General features: G+C 43.8%; 1 protein-coding gene and 1 long non-coding RNA gene across 6 annotated transcripts in view; one reads left to right on the top strand and one right to left on the bottom strand.

Moving 5' to 3' along the window:
• ANKRD13A (ankyrin repeat domain 13A) overlaps positions 1-14789 on the top strand; it is a 15940-nt gene extending 1151 nt beyond the window's left edge. The window contains exons 2-17 of one of the 5 annotated variants that reach the window (XR_003252580.1): positions 79-158; positions 2575-2707; positions 2845-2969; positions 3421-3466; positions 4160-4303; positions 4795-4990; positions 6134-6200; positions 7646-7727; positions 8473-8531; positions 9325-9455; positions 9889-10046; positions 10546-10662; positions 11423-11574; positions 11830-11894; positions 12691-12985; positions 14579-14789. Coding sequence is in view for 3 of the 5 variants with exons in the window: in XM_026060371.1 (XP_025916156.1) it covers positions 60-158; positions 2575-2707; positions 2845-2969; positions 3421-3466; positions 4160-4303; positions 4795-4990; positions 6134-6200; positions 7646-7727; positions 8473-8531; positions 9325-9455; positions 9889-10046; positions 10546-10662; positions 11423-11574; positions 11830-11894; positions 12691-12889 (1773 nt within the window). In the remaining 2 variants the exon portion in view is untranslated. Of the gene's footprint in view, positions 1-49; positions 159-2574; positions 2708-2844; positions 2970-3420; positions 3467-4159; positions 4304-4794; positions 4991-6133; positions 6201-6325; positions 6656-7645; positions 7728-8472; positions 8532-9324; positions 9456-9888; positions 10047-10522; positions 10663-11422; positions 11575-11829; positions 11895-12690; positions 13859-14578 lie in introns of those variants that run through there. The other 4 variants (XM_026060370.1, XM_026060371.1, XM_026060373.1 and 1 more) reach the window with 4 other exon arrangements.
• Positions 14790-16375: 1586 nt separating this feature from the next.
• On the bottom strand, positions 16376-18326 carry LOC112963358. The gene is made up of 2 exons (XR_003252577.1): positions 18248-18326; positions 16376-17953 (listed from the first exon to the last, which is right to left on the bottom strand). It is a non-coding gene; the product is annotated as an uncharacterized LOC112963358 (long non-coding RNA).
• Positions 18327-20628: the final 2302 nt, after the last annotated feature.

Genomic DNA, 20628 nt, shown 5'->3' with positions numbered 1-20628 from the left:
GGGGGGGAAACAGTGAGGGTAGGCGCCCTGCTTCCCCCCCGCTCCTGCAGGTGTGTGGCATGATGAGTTCCCCTGGTAGGGCCGTCGGCAAGTTTCCCCTGCACGTCCTGGTCTGGAATAATGACTACAGGCGGCTGGACGAGGAGCTGCAAGATAAGGTAACCCGGACATGTAACCAGCAACCCGTCAGTAGAGTCTTTCAGGCTTGGTGGTCCTGAAGACCCTGTGCTATCCTGCAGGGCTTAATGGACCTTACTTACCGCCTTTCCGGGGAGACGTAACCCTGTTTGTGCACCCGGGTCTGTTTGCCAGGCCTGCGCGATGGTTATCCTTCTTTAGCTAGTTAATTGTGGCTGAGAGAGTGCTATAGGAAGATGTAGAGAGATATTTTTTGTTATGTAAGGTATTCCTTAAACTTTGAGTTCTTACCTGTAAAACTGTGCTCAGAGCATTCAGATGTGGTTTTCAAAATAGCTCTATAGAAAGTATTAGGGCTGATTGAAACAGATCAGAAAGAGCAGATATGATGGATGTTAAAATTTTCTGTGCCAGAAAAGCAATAAATACTGCTTACCTTAGTGGGAAATCAACATGCAGCAAAGGTGGCTGCTGCTGCCAAAGATTAAACTGGCCACTATCTTGCCGAGGACGAACAGTTCTTATGGCTTCTTTGCTGTCCAGGACTGCAGGGGCAGCAGTTTTATACTTGCTGGAATGTTTTCAGCATCTCTGTTAAAAAATGGATCATTGTTTCATGCTGTAGAGTAGAAAAATACAAAGCCAGCCYTCTTTGGGAACAACCAAGGGAGAAATAGTAATGACGTAAGGAGATGGTCTGAAAATCTGCAGCAAACATCCTCCTTGCTGAGATGCTGTGGGAAAACACTGGCATCCATTAGTATGGAGTATGGAGTACACTTTGCAGAAGSAGAGCATATTAATTACATTATGGCTGACACCACAAGGATATGATCCGAAGATGAGCTGTGCCACCTTCTAACTAGCGATTACCATTTGCAGTTCTAACAGTACACCACGATTTACTAATGCTTGCTTAGAGCATGCTCCTGTTCTTTTTAGATGAATCTTTGGAATGCAGCTACTAGTTATCAAATTCATGTGATCTTAGTCCCTACTTAACAAAATGCTTAATTTGAATGACATGTTGTTTCTGTGTATTTATTTCTATTTCAATAATGTTCTCATCCTTGAAAGTTTGTAATTAAACAGGGATAATTCTGCTCTTTGTTAGTCTAAGACTGCAGTTTGGTTAGCACGTACATCTGTGAAGTGCTGCTTCTTACCTCAAAACGTTTCACATTGTAAGGAAATGAGCAACATGTTAAGACAGAATATGTTTGTCTCTCATTTCCTTTATCTGCTTTTAAATAACTTTTTTTTAAATTTTAAGTATTCCAAAGATATGCTGCCCCCTGCTTCCTTGGGATAAGCTTCTTGCTTTTGAAGGGGTGGGTGAGAGAATCAAAAGAAACTTGYCAGCTGCACTTGGTGTGGCAAATGATGAGTAGAATGTATGGTTACCTGTTAACAACATCAAAGCAAATTGGGAGGGATTTTTTTTTTTTTAAGAGTCCATTACCTGTCAGTATGGTGGACATTGGAGCTGTAGAAAGTGGGGAAGTTAATTAGTATTTGACCACAGAAGTGAAAAGAGAATGCTTTCAATGAAGCTTTCCCAACTCTGTGTGTGATCTTTCAAACCTGATGCTGTCAGATAACTGGGTTAACTTGCATAATAACTTTCCTTTCTTATTCTGCTATTGACTTTCCCCTTTTCCTTTAGTTATAGATGCTCTTCTGTTTCAAATCTCTAAGCTAATAGTGAAAAATATGTAAGGTATGAGTATGTTGTGCTTGCATGTTTTGGATATTTATGCCTGTGTAGTTACCTTTTTTTTTCTTTCTTTTTTTTTTCTTGTGACTTGCATAATGCACTCACTCTTCATTGTGCTGTGTGTGTCAGTCAAACGGATGCTTTGTAAATTACCATTTGCTTCCATACTTTCAAAAAGTGCTATACAAAATGTGTTGTATGGCCTGTCGCTCTTTCTTTTCCTTTTTTTTTCTTTTTTTTTCTTTTTGATTTAATGTGCCATATAATACCATTCTACCCTCTAGTGATCTCTCAGGCTGTTGACTGTCATGGTGCAAAACACAAAGAGTAGAACTCCTATCTTCTCCTGAAAGAGACTGTTTCTGAAGGGAGACAGAAGGGGAAGTAATGTCGGAGTTCTTGTTGATGCTTCTCATTTCTTTTCCTGTAATGGTTTACAGTGATATCTGTTCTTATCCTGTTAGATTTATGGGCCCTGTTCTGCTTCTCTTTTATTTCAGTAGGGAAGTAAGATCGCACTGTAAGGAGTGCAGAAGGGCAATACAGTAGTGTTATGAAAGCTGAGTTGACTAGGTGTCACAAACTGATATATGGTAATACTGACTCCTGTTACATTATTACTGACAAGCTTTGTTTATATGAACTCTCCTCAGTGCACTCTGATTAATTGCATTTGATAGAACAACTAGAGTATTATTTCTATCTTGGATACTCAACAGGATGTTGATCAACGTGATCCGCGAGGCCGGACCTTGTTGCACCTTGCTGTTTCCTTGGGTTATATAGAATCTGCCAAAGTCCTCCTTCAACACAAGGCAGATGTGACCAAAGAAAATGCGCAGGGATGGACAGGTAAAGATAACTTGAAAAAAAGTTAAACTGTATGTTAATATTTTTCAATTGTAAATGTTGTATTTTTGACTGCATTTTATATTGCGTATTTTGTTTGAAAACCACCTGAAACCAGCTTGTGTCTTGATTTCTTTCAGTTTTACATGAGGCTGTCAGTACAGGAGATCCAGAGATGGTACATATGATTTTGCAGCATCGGGACTATCAGCAAACATCTATGACGCTTGGAGGAGTTCCTGAATTACTCCAAAAGATTAACGAGGTAATTATTTAGTTGAATCAGAATTACAGTCTGGAGCAAGAGGTTCAAAGTAGTTCAGTTAAGTAAACTGAAACCAGATGAACAGAGATTAGAACCCAGCTGATCTGAAGTTGGATGATTTTGTTCTTCATTTCAATTTGTACGTCTCATAGACCTGTGGGAGATGATGGAGATTTTTCCTTGACTACGCTTGGTTATGAACTCCAGCATTAGAGGCTGAATCTTGAAGCTGTTACTGCTTCTGTAGTAAAAAAGTGAAGAATAGCTCAGTAGAAATGTCTTTTATATCTCTTGGTTTCAATTTCATTGTTTTAAGGTTTGTTTGTCATGTCTCAAGTTCTGTGTGGTTTTTGTGTTTTTTTTTTTTTTTTAAATCTGAAACGTAATGAGAAATGCTACACTGAATGTTTGGTTAAAACTATTTGTTTCACAAAGTATTTTCTTCTTTCAGACTCCTGACTTTTATGTGGAAATGAAATGGGAATTTACTAGCTGGGGTAAGTATCTTGATCGTTGTTACCTCTTCTAAATGGTAAACAGAACGACCTGCTTGTGTACAACTGCCACAAAAGATGTGCAGAGAAATATGCTTATTAGAATCTTCCTTGCTTTCCCCCAGTATACATATCTTCACCCCTCAAAATATTCAGAGCTTTGAGGATTTGATTTAACCTCTTATTTTTTGGTTGCATAAATTGTTCTTTTTCTTTTAAYGGAAACTGCAACCATTGTCAGAGTTGTTGAAGACTTTCCTCGGAGCTTTGTTTACCTGACTCTGGGTACAGGGTGACTAAGACAGTGATACACGCCTCATATATTGGTGCACAGTCTACTCTAGAAACCCCTGCTCTTCTTTTAAATGAATGAATGCTGGGCCTTACAGCTGACTTCATTTTCCAAACAGCTAACTATTAAACTGCTAGGAGACTGTTTTATCTCATTTCACATCTTTTAGTCTGGACAAATGTCTTATTCCTTTTCATGTTCATCTTTAAATTAAAATCAGTGTTTTTAGCCCCTAAGTTCATCATTCTTAAAGGTAGAGAGGATCAATATTGTCTCCTTTGGAATAATGATTGTAGTACTTTATTGAGCAATTCCTATACCAGGAATATAGCTTCTGGCTGAGTTCAGACTTCCTGTGCACTTAGTCTCAGAGTATTTTATACTTTTATATTTTTCTTTTATAGTCCCACTTGTTTCTAGAGTGTGTCCAAGTGATGTCTGCCGCATCTGGAAAAGTGGTGCCAAGCTACGAGTGGATATCACATTACTGGGTTTTGAAAATATGAGCTGGGAGAGAGGAAGACGTAGTTTAATTTTCAAGGGAGAAGGTAAATATTTTAGCATGTCTGAATCATTGATCACTAAATACATTGTAAGCCCCAATGAGAAATACCAGTTCTACTCAAGAAGACCTGTTGAGAATGTGTACTTAGCTTTCAACAAAAATTTTCTACCTATCTTTCATGACCCGTAGAGTCACTGTTTTGGGGTTTGACATAAGGGCTTGACTTCTTTGCTTTGAGAAGACTTGGGGTCAAAATATGGGAATAAGGCTAAAATTTGATTTCAATCTCTTCTTTACTGGCTCCCCTTCTATTCTGCCCTCACCCCCCCCCCCAAAAAAAAAACAACAACAACAACAACAACAACAACAAAAAACTGATTTGGAGATGTATCTGAGACTATCTCAGCTGACTACAAAATACAATGAATTAACTTCCAGCCTCATTTTCATATAGACTATATATACCCTGTTCATTTTTTCCTTCTTGAATACTATTGGTAAGTTTGCAGATGATGAGATATATCATTCCAACAGATACTGGAGGCTGGGCAGAGCTAATTGAGATCAATCATGATGATAAGTTTGTTACAACGGAGCGTTTTGAGATTTCCCAACACATGAAGCGTTTGACGTTGGGATCTATGACACCGAAAAGAAAAGATGTGGAAAGACGCCTTACGTCTCCAATTATTAATACGTGCCTTGATACAAAAAATATTGCTTTTGAAAGGTAAGGTATGAAGTTTCTCATAGTAAATAGATYCTGCAAGATTATGGTTGATCATACTTGCAATTAAGCTTTAAAGACAAACTCTCAAAGCCCTGTTAATAAAAATATTATGTCTGAAATTACTTTAAACTTCACATGCAGTTAAAGAAACTTTGCTTGGTCAGCTTACTGCTGTTGCTTGGCAAAAAGTTTCCAGTTGAACTGATTTGCATGAAGCTTTTGGATCATCATATTAGTGGGGTCAGTGATAACCCCTCGTGTTACAAGTATGTAGTTCACCCAAATCTGTATGTGTAGTGTCAAAACTAATGGACAGACTGGGCATTGAGGATCCCGCAAGGGAATTCACAGGTTTTATGTTAGCTAAATGAGTTATATCTCACATTAATACTTTTAATAAAAATGCTTGTATAGTATCTCTTCTCATAGTACTTTCTACTGTATTTGTCTTCCTTGTTTATTAATGTTTGTTTAATCTAGGTATCCGTCAGCTTAGTCAAAGGTGCTGAAACAAGCCTTTTTATTACGCTCCTTTTGGAGTGTTCTGAAACACAGTAAAACACCCCTATGATCAGGTCATATTGTAAACGAGAGGCGCTTTCAAAGTGAGATATGTAATTCTGTCATTTTTCTCCGGAATATTTAAGCACTCTTTCAAAGCTTCCAAAACTTAGTCCCTGTGAGGTTCAGTGAGCCTTAGTAAAGGTGGCAACTATACATTCAGAAACTTGTCCCAGGGTTTCCTAGACAAGTGATCCTACCAACCACTTCCCCAAATTTCAGTGACAGGTTACTTTTGAAATTAAACTGTGCATGTTAAAAGCTGCTCTGGCCAGGCTGTCAGACAAAATTCAGTAAGTTTTTAGGTTCTCCTCCTCCTCTGTGGCTCAGGCATCCAAATCCCAACCTAAAATCTCTCACTGAGCCTCTGCGCTTTGGCCATGGACTGAATAAGAACAGAAACAGCATGGCCTCCTCAGCCCTCTCTTGGTACGTGTGTGTGGGGACAGACTGGCTTGTGCTTTTGTCTGGGGTTGCTAATCAAATAAGCTATTGTTTGTTCAAAGCTTTTTGAGAAAAATGGGCTGGGGACTGTGTAGAAATGCAACTGTGTAGACGCTTGTGGTGTTCACTTTTTGTCAGAACCACATCTGGATTCTGGGTATGGAGGACAGAGAAAGCAGAAGGTGTAAATGGTTATGAAGCAAAGGTAAAATCTCTTCTGTACAACTAAGAAGTCTTATAGCTAACTGAAGTGTGATTGTGTTATGCCTTTATTTCCTGAATATCCCAGGTTCTAAATTTCCCCTGAGAGCTTTCTTGTTTTGCCAGCAGAACTGGGCAGGAGTGAGGAACTTCAAGGGTGCCAGCCTTATGGGAGTGATGGTGCCTGTGTGTAAGAATGTCAGCAGGGGCTTTTGGGGAGAGAAAGAATCAAAGCACTTCAGGAGAAATGGGACAAAAGGTTCAGCATAACCAGTAGAACTCACTTCTATCCAAGAACTAGAACTGAACTCATTCTGGAGTGCTGGCATCTTTCACTGTTTAGAAGATGAGGAGCCCATTGATGAAGTGCCTTGAGCTCTCACAAATGGCAGGACTGCAAGAAAGTGATGTAACTCATGGCAGCAGGAGGCCATTATCAACTCAAGTAAAAGACTGCTGGTAAACTAAAGACCCTGCCCCTGCTGATGAGCCAGGCAGTGGCGTTGATTGATTCCGTGTGACAGTGGTTTTTTGGTTTTCTGTTTCACTTTTTTAGAAGTATTTTTGAAGATGGCTTTTACAGCCTTAGTGTTTTAGGAATTTTAAGTTAAGAATTGCAAGAATTAACTTTCCTAATTAATAAGTCTCTGTTTACTCCAGGTTTTGGAATTTGTGCAGTAAACAGCACTTTTTTTTATAGTTTCATTTAACAGTAAAATTAATGCTGAATAGCTTCATAGATTTATATGAAGACTTCTCTCATAAGACTGCAGGACAGTTCAGTTGGACACTGGAGTTCATTAGTGTTCCTGTGTAATTAAACCATCCAGTAAATTTCATTTGGAAAATCTTATCAATGACCTTTTGTTTAGAAATAGCATAGTCTGGCTTTTCTTCCCCGTTCTCTCTCATAAAATCTCTGCCCAGGTGGGGAGTCTTCAGCAAGATAGGAAATGCTTGTCTAGTTTTGAAGTTGGTTCAGACTGAAGAAAAACAAAAGTCTGTTTAAAAGTGCATAAATCTACTTCCCAGGAAACTGTTTGAAAAGCTGAATTCTGTTGCCGTTGAAATCAATGGCCAAACTCCTTTGCTTTTTTCTTGSTGTACAATGCTTGAAAAATTAATGCTGTCTAGAGATACTTTGTCATATGATTTGTAGGTTGCCTTATTTTATCAATTTGCCCAGCAGGTGGCCGTGTAGTTTCAGCCTTAGCACAGGACTGTCAAGAAAATAGTATGTAGCATTTCTGTTGACAAGCAAAGTGAATAGAAAAGTCACTGAAGTGCAGTGTTTCATGTTGATCACCAATATGTTTAAGATACTTGTCATAAGAAGATCAATACTTCTTAATCCTGTCTTGTTTTAGATTTGTGTTCATGGTCTTTTATTACATCTAAAGAGAAGGCTGTCTTTTAACCTGTGTTGTACCTTTTTTTTTTTTTTTTTAGGTGTACACTGCAAACAATGTGAATGTAGTCACAAAGATACGAACGGAACATTTAACAGAAGAGGAGAAGAAAAGATATAAAGGTAATTGTCCTATAGGATAGATGGAATTAAGTAGAGCCTCTCTGACACCTTCTCTGTGTGGCTGCRGAAGTACTAGGCAGATAAAGTGAAATACTTTGCTTGCCGATATTGCCCTGCTTTAGCTTGCATTTTGTGACTGAGGTGACTTGTTACTTGACTCCTACCATATGAATGAGCCATTATTTATTCTAGCTGTATCTGGAGGAAAGAAAAGCCCTTCAAAACTATTGAAAGCTTTAAAAGTCTGCACTTCTTTCCATGCTTTCAGCATCTCTGTTTCCTGTTCTGGAACATATTTGTGCCTTTACTTCATTTTTTGCCATGACYACAAGATTCATGTGGGTTTTGTTTGTTTGGGCTTTTTGTTTCTTTTTGGTTCCCTAATTCTTTGTAGTATTTAAATTAGAGTAAAGGGAGATCAGGCARTAACCTTGCATGGTAACCTGCCCTTCATTGATCTACCTTGGGGCCCTGGAGGGAGTCACTGTGAAAAATAAAGTTATTTGATGATAGAAACCACTGAAAACCTTCTCCTCTATTCTATGTCTTGTAACCATTTTATTCTGTCACCTTTTGGTCCTGGTCTTTTCTGCCCAAGTTTATGGGAAACTTGGGCTCTTCCCTGAATGTGAGCTGCCCCCTTTACTTTGGGTTAGAAGCCTTGTTTGTTAGACTGGTGTGTACATGAATTTTAGTGCTATTCAATAATAATAGATAACTTTTTTTTTCCTCCTATTGTCTGAAGCTGACAGGAACCCCCTGGAATCCTTTCTGGGTACAGTGGAGCATGAGTATGGTGCTCAGGTGAGTGTCTTTGCTGTTTTCATAACAGGTCACTACAGTGCAGAGGTCTGTGTCAATAGAAGTTGTGTTTGCTAATGTATTCTATGCCCTTTTCATGGAAACCTTCAGAAGGAAGCAACTGCTACATATAAATGAACAGTTGAGGGTTAAAAACAAACAAAAACATCCTCAGGGAAAATTTAAGCCTCAATACAAAAATTGCTGCTGAACTGAAGAAATGGGAAACAATTCACAAAGTGAGAGGTGGGCATTAGCAGTGGTGGTGAATTTGAGCAAGYGCAGTTCTTAGGTGCATCCAACCATAATTTGGGAAGAAATGTCCACAGGTAAAGAGCCACAGACCGGCAGAGGCCTTGGTTGGGAGACGGTGTTAGTGTAGCGATCATCAGACAAATGACAAGAGAGACAGAAATGACACAGCGTGCTGCTCTCCAGCAACTCAGAAAAGTTGTGTCCTTGGCTGTTCTGAAATGTGTGTTGACAATGATTGCAATGTTGCTTCAGAAAAGACTCCCTTGAATCTGTATATATTAAGTACAGTAGATAATAGATTTGCCAACTGCTGGCTCTGTATCAAGATAGCACTGTAGTTGTTAACATGGATTTAGAGCTCAGTAGAAAGTACTTGTTTGGGTCTGACTTTTAAATGTGTGTGTATGTGTGTATGGCTACATATCACTGGTGACTAAAATAGAGGAGGAGTTACTCCACAAGAGGTAACTTAGTTTCTTGTAGTAGCCGCTGCCTATTCATTCTCTACTTTTTTGATCTTTTTTCTTTTTTTTCCTTATAGGATCTAACAACAGAGTTTGCCACAATTAACAATCCTACTGCTATTACTCTGGAGGAATATTTTAATCCAGAGTTTGAATTGAAAGATAGAGACATAGGAAGACCGAAAGAAGTCACCATTAGAACACAGAAGTGAGAAATGCTCTTAACTGTTTCCTGTTTTAATGTCTTTCAAATGTGTCATTTCCCAGTCATCTAATCTTTAGAAAACAATTTTGTACAAATATCTGATGAAATTCCCCCCCCCCTTTTTCTAAAATAAATGAATCAAAAGAGGTATCTTGAACTATTCAGCCATACTCTAATTCTTCTTGTACTAAGTGAACAAAAACAGTTGGAGTGATGCTGTAACTTTCTAGAAGTCCTGCCCTTACCTATTGTAAGGTATTAATAACTTCTCTTATACATTGCCTTTAGTCTGACCAGAATGCAATTCAGTTTCTCAGTGCAGTAACTCTTCTGTCTCTTTGAGATGTATGAAGCAGGGGATGATGCTATGTATTTTGCTTTGTATCTGTTCCAAAACTGTAAACGTAGAATGCTTTTATGCAACTTGATCTTACAGATTTAAAGCAACCTTGTGGATGAGTGAAGAGTTTCCTTTGTCTCTTATGGAACAAGTCACTCCAATCATTGATCTGATGGCCAGAACTAGTGCTCATTTTGCTAGACTTAGGGATTTCATCACTTTGGAATTTCCACCAGGATTTCCTGTCAAAATTGGTAATGTTCAGCATTTTTTATTTTAACATCTTCATTTSCATTCTGTTGGTGTTTGCAACACATTAGTTTATAAACTGGAACAAAAAGCTAACAAGGTTTTTGTAAATGTCATCTTCACCATCTCTAGAAGTGAGAACCCAGCTATACATTATCTTGTGAGCTTGGGATCATTAAATCCAAATTCTGAAGGACCAGCAGAGYAATGTAATTTTAAAGACAATATCATTTCAGTAAGAATTAGCTGTTTGCTAGCCTTTTCCTTTTGTCTCCAATGTCTTAAATTATTAAAATCTTATGTTAAAATCTGAGAAGATTTAGAAATAGTGAGACTGACCAAGTGCAACTTCTTGGTGAAGTGGGTTGTGATTTGCTTTGTGGTTATGGGATGGTGTTTATGAAATATATTCAGTAAACCTGTACGGGTTTGATGTGGCTGCAAGTGTGGAAGTGAATGACAGAATTCTCTTTTTTTATAGAAATCTTGTACTCTTTCCTATAGAAATTCCCTTATTTCATGTGCTGAATGCCCGAATTACTTTTGAAAATGTTAATGGCTGCAGGACAGCTGACAAACCATCATCGCAAATCGGTGGAGGTGCACAGTGTGAGACATCGGGTAAGGAGTGGAAAGATGCAGTGGCTGCATCTTTTTATATTTCTGTCAGTGGAATCCACAAAAGAAAGAGACAGGTTAACTACAGAGAATGCAAAATTCACAGATGAGAGGAAGCTGCAATGCATGACAAAGCTGATCTGGAGTGTGTCATATTGGTCATATCAACCCATTCTGCCCTTTCAGAGCTTGCTCAAATGACTAAGCTGAGCTCTAGCAAGCTTTACAAAGTGTTTTAGCATCTAAATTATGGTGCATTAGATCACAGTGCTGCTGCTAGTGAGAAAGCTACTGCTTTGGGAAGTGGAATAGAAAAGWGCTGTGACAGATCAGGCTGCGTGCCTTTCCAGGAGAGAGGGAATTATGTTCGAGTTAGATGTTTGTGACTGCACGTATCCAGTCATACTCCATCCTATGAGCTGTTACAGACCCGGTCATTAGGAATATCTTCACTGAAGTCTGAGACACTCCAGTATTTGTTTTGCAGCCTTGCTTTTCTTTTTGTCGGAGTTCAGCCACCTTTGCTCTCTGCTGCACATCGACTTTACTTGTACAACTTGTCAGCATCCTAAAGGCTGTGTTCTTTCACTGCTGTGCTTGGTTGCCATATAAGTCTTTCAAAGCCTCTGGGTATGTGTAGCCAGGTGGTTTATCAAAGTTTTTGGAGTTAATTTAATTGTGCGAAAACATTTATCAGAGTTTTTTGAGCAACAATTGTAAAAATACACTATGCCATGTTTGTAACTATATTTGGCTTCTACAGGTGCTACTTTTGAGGTTGACCAGTCAGTGTTTGAGATCCCTAAATCTTACCATGTCCAAGATGATGGCAGGAATATACATGTGCAGGATGAAGATAACGAGATTATGCAATTTGCTATTCAGCAGAGTTTGTTGGAATCTAGTGGAAATAAAGTAAGTGTGGTGTAATCCGCTCAGTGCAGATCTAACAGTCTTGCAAGGACTATGGAGAGATAGTTGCACCTCTAAATTGCACCAATGTATGGAAAAAGTTATGCAGGACCTCTTTTTCCTAAGAACCTCAAAGGAGAAAAATATAGTAATAAATTTAAAAAAGTAGAGAGAGAGTAACTTAAGAGTTACCTTTCACTGAGTTGCATTGCGAGTCTGCTAACTGCTGTGGAATTTTTCCCCTTTCACCATTTCTAGGAAATGGGAGTGCATTCCAACGGAGCAGTTGCATATTCACAGGACTTCAATTTACAGTATCAGAGGTAACTTTTTTTTTTCTTCCATGTCAAGCCATGCTGTGATAAAGCAAAATACTTCCARTAGTAGCATGAAGGAATTGTGAGGGTTTTTTTGTCCGTTCAGGTATAGATGCACAGAACTTGAGGCCTCTTTTCCTGTTGTTCTTATAGTTTTTATTGTTTCAAGAAATAAGAACCTCAAATTAGGCCTCCCTGGTTTACATAACATGACCCTTTCGCTCAGCTGTAGGACTGGAAGACACATGTAACTGAGATTCTTTGCTCAACAAAATAAGCACAATTCTTAGAACTGTGAATTTGGTCCCTGTAAGTATAATGTTTATTAGGTACTGAACACGTCAGGGTAGCTCTTATTTAATTTCAAAATCATTATGTAATCCTTACAAACTTGGAACATATTCAGTGGACCCCTGAGAATATGCTGTGGGGTTGTCCTGTAGCTAAGCGCAAAGAAATGTTTGTGCACACAAATAACTGCGTCCTCCTGGTGCTTTGGGTACATGGGAATGATGGCACCTTTAAACAAGGTGAGGATCCTTTCAGAAGCACACTGAAAATTTAACTGTTAGTATTTTAGTGTGTATAAAAGATTCTGAGGAACCTTCAAAGAACAGGTTTTATCTTGGGAACTTTATGGCTGTTAGAACACGTTGCACTCTCACCTTGAGAATTGCTTTCTTCCCTTTAGGAAAAGGATTCAAATTTGCAATTGGAAAACAGTTGCTAAGGAGGATTATTGCAGGAGAAGTGATATAGAATCTGTGCCTCTTGTTTCTTGAAGCTGTTTTTCTTTCTTCAGGGCACTGCAGGAGAGCTTTCTRACAAGCGCAGGTAATTCACACTGCAGTACTCCTAATGAGCCTTCCAGTTTTGAAAAAGACTTGCAGCTTGCTATGGAGTTGTCTGTCCGAGAGCAGGAGGAGCGGGAGAAGCAACGTCGTGAAGAGGAAGACGCAGAGCTTCAGCAAGTTCTACAGCTTTCTCTTGTGGAAAAATAACTCCTTAGTGATCTCCTGAAATAAGGATGACCAAAGTTGTGTGAAACTGAAAGCTTTTATAGCCATCAGTCTGAGGACTACTCCTGGATTACTAAAGTAAACATTTCACCTGCCTTCTTAATTGTCATCGTTAGCATAAAAGGTGGTTCAGAACCTCTGCTGTGGTTTTCCACCTTGATTTGTGGGCTGGAGCGCTACCTACAAAAAAGACTCTTTTGCAGATTGTGCAGTGCTTAAACGTGAGGGGAGTTTCAGAACATGGGGATCTGCATTTGGCTCCCCAGCCATGCAGTCTTAGCTTTGAAAGAAAAGTGTTACATAAACACATTTATTGAAGAGCAGGTGGAAATTTTGCTTAGCATCAGGATGTAGGATTGCCATCAAGTTTGAGAACATGGTCTGTGGGGAGTTCAGGGGGGAAACCTCTTCATTACTTACCAAAGAAATAGTCATCTGCTTAGTTATTTCTGAATAATTCAAAGCCATTGACTGTGCTTCTTCCAGTTGTTACGTGGAAGGATATCTATCTATCTATATATGTACACACACATACATGCATACAGTAGTTTTTCATGCTGACAGTGTATCATGCTGACAGACGTTTTCTCTTAGGTTTGTTTATACACGACTAAGGATATTTCCTCTCTAGTTACCAAGATTTTATCACATGCTCATGCTTAAGAGGGATAATTTTATACTTGAACAGCTAATCCAAGCTCAAGATTAAACTAGCGCTTTCTGAAAAAGGACAAAACAAGCCAGTAACATTTTAGATCCTAAATGGGACCATCTGTCTGTTAAAGTAGTAGTTTCTGTAGTGATTCAAAACCAGCTAGTTCACATAGTCAGAGGGCAGCAAGAAAATAACTGGTAGATACAGGTGCTTCTTGAGATGATTCTCTGTGTGCGTATGTGCATGCGTGCGTGCCTGTGCGTGGGTGCTAAACTCAAAAAAAAAAAAAAAAAAAATCAGGTGGAATTTTAATGTACACTTATTGAAAAATGAGTTTTAATAATTCTGTCATCTGAAAGGGAAATGCGTGTATTGCTTTTTAAAATTCAAATGTTCATCCTTCATGTGAATACATATATTTTTTTATCTGAATCTTTTTATTGATTTTAAAACAAGCCAATACAAGTACGCTCCAAAAAAAAAAAAAAAAAAAAGGTGGTATCGTAACAATTCAAAAGTATATTTTAACCAGCTTTCCTCAGGTCTTTAGTCATACTATATATTTGTAGCTGTTTTGTCTGCACTTCTGTCAGTGTTTACAGTGTTTATGCTGTGACTCTAAAGTGCACTCCACAAGTACACGATGTACATCCACAGGAAAGCCTTATTGTAGTCAAACGTGAGCAATACTTTTTAGTCCTGGCTGGCAGAAGTGTAAAGAACCTATGGTACCTATGGTCTGATATTGCTGTCTAATCCTGCACTTGTTACTTGGGCAAAACAGGGCAGTTCTGTGTGACCAGCTATTAACCAGTGTAAAATCACTATAAAATAGACTTGATCATAACCAGTGAGATGGTTGGTAACTTGGAACKCTATTTTAAACCAGTAATTCATTGTTTTACATAGCAAATGACTAAAATTCCTTCTGTATACACTAGAACAGGTATATCTGCACCATATTTGTTTAAAATGATGTGGCTTGTTTCCCTAAATAGTTTATTTGATATTTGCAGGATTGTTGACCATCGCTTCCTTGCGCATTGGCAGTGGTCTGTGTTGGAATTGTTGAGTCGTTCTTTGAAAAGAGATTTTCTGTGACTTTCACAGCTGCGTAAAAGGGAATTAGCCTTGCATTGAGCTCTTGACAAGTTGTGAGGTATAAGATGGCTTTTTTTTTTTTTTCCTTCAGCGGAAATAAAGAGTGCTGTTGCCTTTATAAAAGCATCTGTCTGACATTGCTTATTTCTGTTAAGCACTTCAACGTTTCAAGGGAAATAGCTTGAGAAAAGAATCTTATTTTCTGTGTTTTGTATATCATAAACTAAAGAATATTGTGCAGTTTTCACTTTGTTTTGTTAAGGCCCCTGYTTCTTAACCTGCGACTGTAAAAACCTTGTTTTTCACTGTAACATTTTTATTTATTTATTTTTAAGTAAACAGCCTGCTTCTGTGAAACAGATGCTACTTTTCTTAAATCATAGCTTACGTCTTAACTACATGGGTAAAAGGCATCCTCTGATCACCCGCACACAAGCTTGTGTTATTCTYCTCAAGAGCACGCGATGCTTTATTACACACACTAGTACTTTCCTAGCATAGTAACCGGATTTACAAATAATATACAAATATGTTTTACGTAAATGAAAAGCATTTTAGTGTTAGAAATTCAATGCATTACACAAGAAAGTACTGAAGAAAAAGAGATAGGAAAAGAACAGTAAAAGGTTACATACTATTTTTGATGTTAACACAGACTGGTGTAAAAAAAAAAAAAGTAACTTTTTGCAGTGAAGCAGAAAAGCAGGAACTCAAAGTTAAGAATAGTTACAGGCTGTATCTACCCATAACTAGCTCTTAAGTGCCATCAGTCAAGGTCCTTTGGGAAGTCAGTAGGTTTCTCGTGCCCCGGTGTCAGCGCTGTTTGTCTCTGTCCCTTCCTGGAAGGGAGAGTAAACGTTTACGCACTGTTCTGTGCTTTTGAACTGTGATTTCAAGTAGCTAAGCTAAGCACAAAAACAGTTCCTGATGTGTTTAGTTTGGGCCAAAAGCAGCATGCTAATAATTTCCACTTTTTAATCAAAACGTATAGTCTTCATAAAAGCAACAGAGTTAATCGAACTTTGCCTGTTACAGCGGAGTTAGCAGTAGTCATTATTTGCAGAACCACCTTTGAATTTGAGCTCTGATTCAGCACTATCTATGCTTAATGGACTACATGTGCTGATTTAAGCCAGCACTCCAGTTTAAGTGCTCAGTCTATCTTTCCTTTTCAGTTTACTTCAGCAGCATTATTATGCTGCCGCTCTCTTAAAGGTTTCTTCAGGGCTCTGGCAGAAATTGCAGTGTTGAAACGCTCAGCTATATTCAGCTCTCCCATAAAGAGTGAAAGCTGTTTTTTCCACTTTTGTGGACAAACTGCACTGATTCCATACATGCTGTTACTGTCCGGGCACTACAGCTGCTGCTGCACAAGGTAACACCCATATTGAATATAATTCAGAAAACAGTTGCCCAGAAAAAGGAGGGGTAGCACAGAGTCCAGCTGGTAACTCCAGTGTCCTAAAGGAGCTCAGATAGTGTATTTCACCAAGTCAGAATAGCTCCTTGCTGAGAAACATCCAGCAAAATCAGGCCTCAAATAGCGGACACCGCTGCCCTCTCCCTGTCCCCTCGCACAGACCTTCCTCACCCATCTTCTTAATGGTAAATTGATCAAAGCCGTATCACAGGCTGGGAAACCAGCTACGGCACGGCTACGGCAGAGGCGGTACCAAGCAGAACGTCCGTAAATAACCAAAGGAGTCCTGCAGTGCTTATTTAGCCTTTTATTTGTACAAAGAGACACAGCAGGGAGTGAAGAACGAAGGCAAACAAGAAGACGGCTCCAGGGACCGCGGAGCTGTGGCTATGGACCCCCAGCCCTGAGCACAGGCTTCCCCCTTGCAAACAGCACGCGGCTACAGGCGGAAAGTTTTACATCGGATTAAGGACAAAGTCAGTGATACAGGACTCTGCTACAACAACAACAACAAAAAAGCAATGTTACCTTGCTCCCTCTCTCATCTCATGCAGATTAGAAGTCATATCTGCTCTAGACCAACCTCATACCCTCGTTTTACTAAAACAACGGAGCAGCAAAGAAAATCACCAAGAACGGTCAGTATCTTTTAAAGCAAACTGAATCGGAAAACATGTAAGATGCAACAGAAGGTTTTAGAGAACATGTCGACACAATTGTACTGGAATTAAAGTTTTAAAATACTAAAATAAATTACTAGCCCCAAAAAACCCTATGTTAAATATCAAAGTAACACACGTAAGCAAAATCCAGTTACTACTCAYAGCAGTGCAAAACCAAATAGCAGCATTCATATGCAAGTGTGATTTCAGTGTAAACACGTGAATTCATTACATACAATGCATAGAACGGAGATCTGTCCGTAGCCAAAACACTTCCAGAGAGCCGAGACCAGCGGTCCACGAGCTTCACCAAAACGGGCTCTCAAGTGTGAACTTCCGGAGGCTCTTAAGTATTTCCAGTATCACAGTAACCTGTCCCACCTGCTCCAGCAGCCCAAATCCATCTCTAAAGGGGTCAGTGGTTAGTACAAGTTAGAAACCCTCGTCTGCAGCTAAACTCCTAGCGGACTCAGCGTAGCTGTTTTGGTGCAAGGCTGTTGGAGGATGTTTAGTTAAGAGTAAAAGCAGCTAGTGTCAGGCACGACAAGCCTATCCCAAAAGAGCTAAACCAGATTTTGCTCGTGCATCAGTATCTCTGCTCAGAGGCGAGCACGCAGCGGACCCGCACGGCCGCGGCTGGCTGCCGGGCGTTCGCCTTCCCGACGGCTTTTTTGGAGCCTCCGCTAGAAACCTTCCAGACTGGGCGGTCGAGCAAGGAACCGAATTCACCGGGAAGCAAAGCTCGGGCCCGCCATGGGTCACGCAGCGCCGCCGGGACGCAGCCCGCGCCATCGCCCTGCCCGGCCGGGGTCGCAGCCGGCGCTAAACCTGCGACCCTGGGGAAGGCAGCGGGGGGCTCCCGCTCGGGATCAGCCCCGGCGTCCCGCTGGGCTACGACCTGCGGAAGGCCAGGGCGCTGGGACGAGCCGGGCAGGCGGCGCCGCGGAGCCTCCCGGCGCGATGCCGCCGACCTCCTTCGAGCTGGGCTGGGCGGACGCAGCGTGGAGGGCGTCCGCCACGCGCCGTCACCGCCGCCACCGCGCTGTCATCGCCGTTGTCCCGTCGTCGTCGTTGTCTCGCCGTCGTCATCGTCTTGCCGCCATCGTTGTCCCGCCGCCGCCGCTACCGCCGCCGCAGGGGCTTGTAGACGCAGAGGGCCATGAGGACCATGGCGAGCAGCAGGGCGCTGAGGACGCTGCCCATGAGCACTGCGGGGCGAGACGGCGCCCGGTCAGCGGCCCACGGCGCCCGGTCCTGCGCCCCGCGGGGCCCCCGCTCCACAGGGCCCCAAACCGCGGAATGGGCTAAAAAAGGCCCCCTCCCTCCCCCCCCTCCTTTTCAACCCCTTTTTTAATAACACAAGGCTGTTTTAAGCCCTTCAATACATCCAAACGCCTTCACGACGCAAATCGCCGATAACTACCGGGCGCCGCGGGGTCACACCGAGGGGGGCCCAGGCGTCCGGGGGAGGGGCCCAGGCGTCCGGGGGGGCCGCTGCTTACCCAGGTTCTGCTTCTGCAGCACGGCGTAGGGCCGGCTCCGCGCCGCCGCGCCGGGGCCCAGCACGGCCGCCGCCAGCGCCCAGCCCCGCACCGCCGCCATCGCCATCGGCCCCGGCCCCGGTCCCGCCTCGGGCGGCTCCTCGCGGCGCGGCCGGACCCGCCTCTTCCTCCTCCTCCTCCTCCTCCTCCTCCTCCTCTTCCTGCCGGCCCGCCCCGCTCCCTCCCCTGCTCCCCCTCCGCCTTCCCTCCCTCCTCCCCCTTCCTCCCCCAGCTCCCTCCCCCCTCCCAGAGCCCCCTTCCTTTTCCTTCCTTCCCTGTTTCCCTCCCCTCCCTTGTCGCCTTTCCCATTCCCTCCTTCCATCCTGTTTCCCTCCCCTCTCTCTTACTCCTTTTCCTCTTTCCCTCCCTTCCCTATTTCCCTCGTCTCTCCCTGATCCCTTCCCTTGTGTTTTCCCCTTTCCATCCTTCCTTCCTGCTTCCCTGTCCCCCTTCCTTCGTTCTTCCCTTCCCCATTCCCTCACCGCTCCTTTTCCCCCTTCCTTGTTTTTCCCTTCCCTATTCCCTCACCTCTCCCAGATCCCTTCCCTCGCTCTCCCCTTCCCTATTCCCTTGCTTTTCCCCTATTCCCTTCCATCATTCTTCCCTTCCCTGTTCCCTCACTTTTCCCCTATTCCCTTCCCTTGCTCTTCCCTCCCCTATTCCCTCGCCTCTCCTGGATCCCTTTCCCGGTGGGAAGCCAGGTCCCTGGCTGGGGTCCCTCTCCCACTCCGGTCCCTGTCATCCGCTGAGGGGTCTCAGCAGCACCCAGCTGCTGGAGACCCGGAGCCGGCTGCGGCGAGGAGTTTCGGGATCCCGCAGGGGCGGCCGCGTGGCCCGCGCTCGGCCCTGCTCGCGGCATGGCTGTGTGCGCCGCGGCGCTCGGCCGTGCCGCGCGGTTCTGCTCTCCCGAGTCGGGCTGAAATGAAACAGAACGCGCTCAGCGGGGCGGGCGGGAAGAGCGTGACGGGGAAGATGGAGCGCGCGTACGGAATAGCGAAACGCAGGCAAACCACGCGCCCAAGGGCAGCCTGGTGCTGTGACGAACACGGGAGCCGGGGAGCGTTTAATACCCCTGATAACTGCTGAAAAACGGGTGGGTTAGAGGAGAAGTGCCGCGAGGTGATTTAGGGGCTGTGACAGATGCCGGGTGGCCGGTTGCGAGCGGGAGCGGCAAGAGCGCAGCGGCCGCTCGCGCCGTCAGCTGTGACGTTCAGCCCGTTTCTGTGGGACGCGGCTCCTCTTCCTCCCGCCGGCCGCCGACGGGGAGCCCAAGGTGCCGTTTGCCCAGCACCGTCGCGCCGGCAAGCAGCCGCGGCTTCGGGCCTCGCCTTGGAGCGCGGGGGCTCCGCCAGAGCCTTGGCGACGCTCTGTCCCACGGCACGAGCTGTTGCGCGGGCAGCCCGCGGCTCGGTGATGTGCAGCCGCCCCGGTGCCTGTCGCTTTTGGGAAATCGGCGCAAGGAATTCCAGATCCTCTCCCTAGGCTTATCGCGTGATGACCAATATCGGCTTTATTTTCCGCGTCACTCACGTCACAGCTAAAGGCATGCAGCGCTCGCGTTCGCTAGGCTCGCGCAGCAAGGCGGCAAGCGTCTCTAAGCCAGGCTGGCGCAGTCGGACACAGCAGGGTGCGCGCCGCCGCATGTCCCGCTGTCCTGAGGCCTGGGAATCGGCGTTCGGCCCTGGATCCGCAGGGAGGAATTGGTCCCGCGTGAGCCAGCAGCCGAGCGGCTACAAGCTCCGGGCCGTGGCTTCGGGAAGCAGGCAGCGAGGGATGCTTGGTTTTTGCCAGGTCCGTGTCTTCGCCCCTCGCTCTGGCTGCCCGGATATCCTGTAACGCCAGCGTGCCTCGGCAGCTCGCGCGCGGGGCACTTGCCGTCCCTCCCTCCCTCCCTCCCTCCCCGTTCGTGTTCGGGGTGATTTACGGCCGCACGTCCCGGCTCTCTGCACCGCCGCGGCTCTCGTCTCGTTGGGGTGACGGGGATCGGCGATGGGCTCCAGGCTGCTTCCCCACGACGACACGTGTGCAAAGCCGGGTCCTGCTCTCGTTGCTGTCGACGGGAGGGTTTTCCGCCCGCGGTGAGAACTGGATCTGACCTATTAGCGCGCGACGAAGAGGCCGGCGGCGCCGGCTGCGGCCGCGGTGCCGTTGGGATGTGCTGGCAGGAGCTGCCGCAGCGTCTCGCCGTGCCGGTGCCTGCGCGGCCTGGAGGGGGGGTGGCAAGGGCAGCGGCGTGCCGCGGGGAGAGCGACGGCGGCGTTTCTTCCGCCTGYCCGAAGACGGCGTCAGGGCAGGGCCGGGGGCGCCGAGGAGGGTCCGTGTCCCCCCGCTGCGCGGCGGCG

The sequence above is a fragment of the Apteryx rowi genome, unplaced genomic scaffold (genome assembly GCF_003343035.1).
Source record: "Apteryx rowi isolate R43461 unplaced genomic scaffold, aptRow1 scaffold_168, whole genome shotgun sequence".
In the NCBI taxonomy this organism is placed as follows: Eukaryota; Metazoa; Chordata; class Aves; order Apterygiformes; family Apterygidae; genus Apteryx; species Apteryx rowi.
This window is presented reverse-complemented; position numbering and strand designations above follow the sequence as displayed.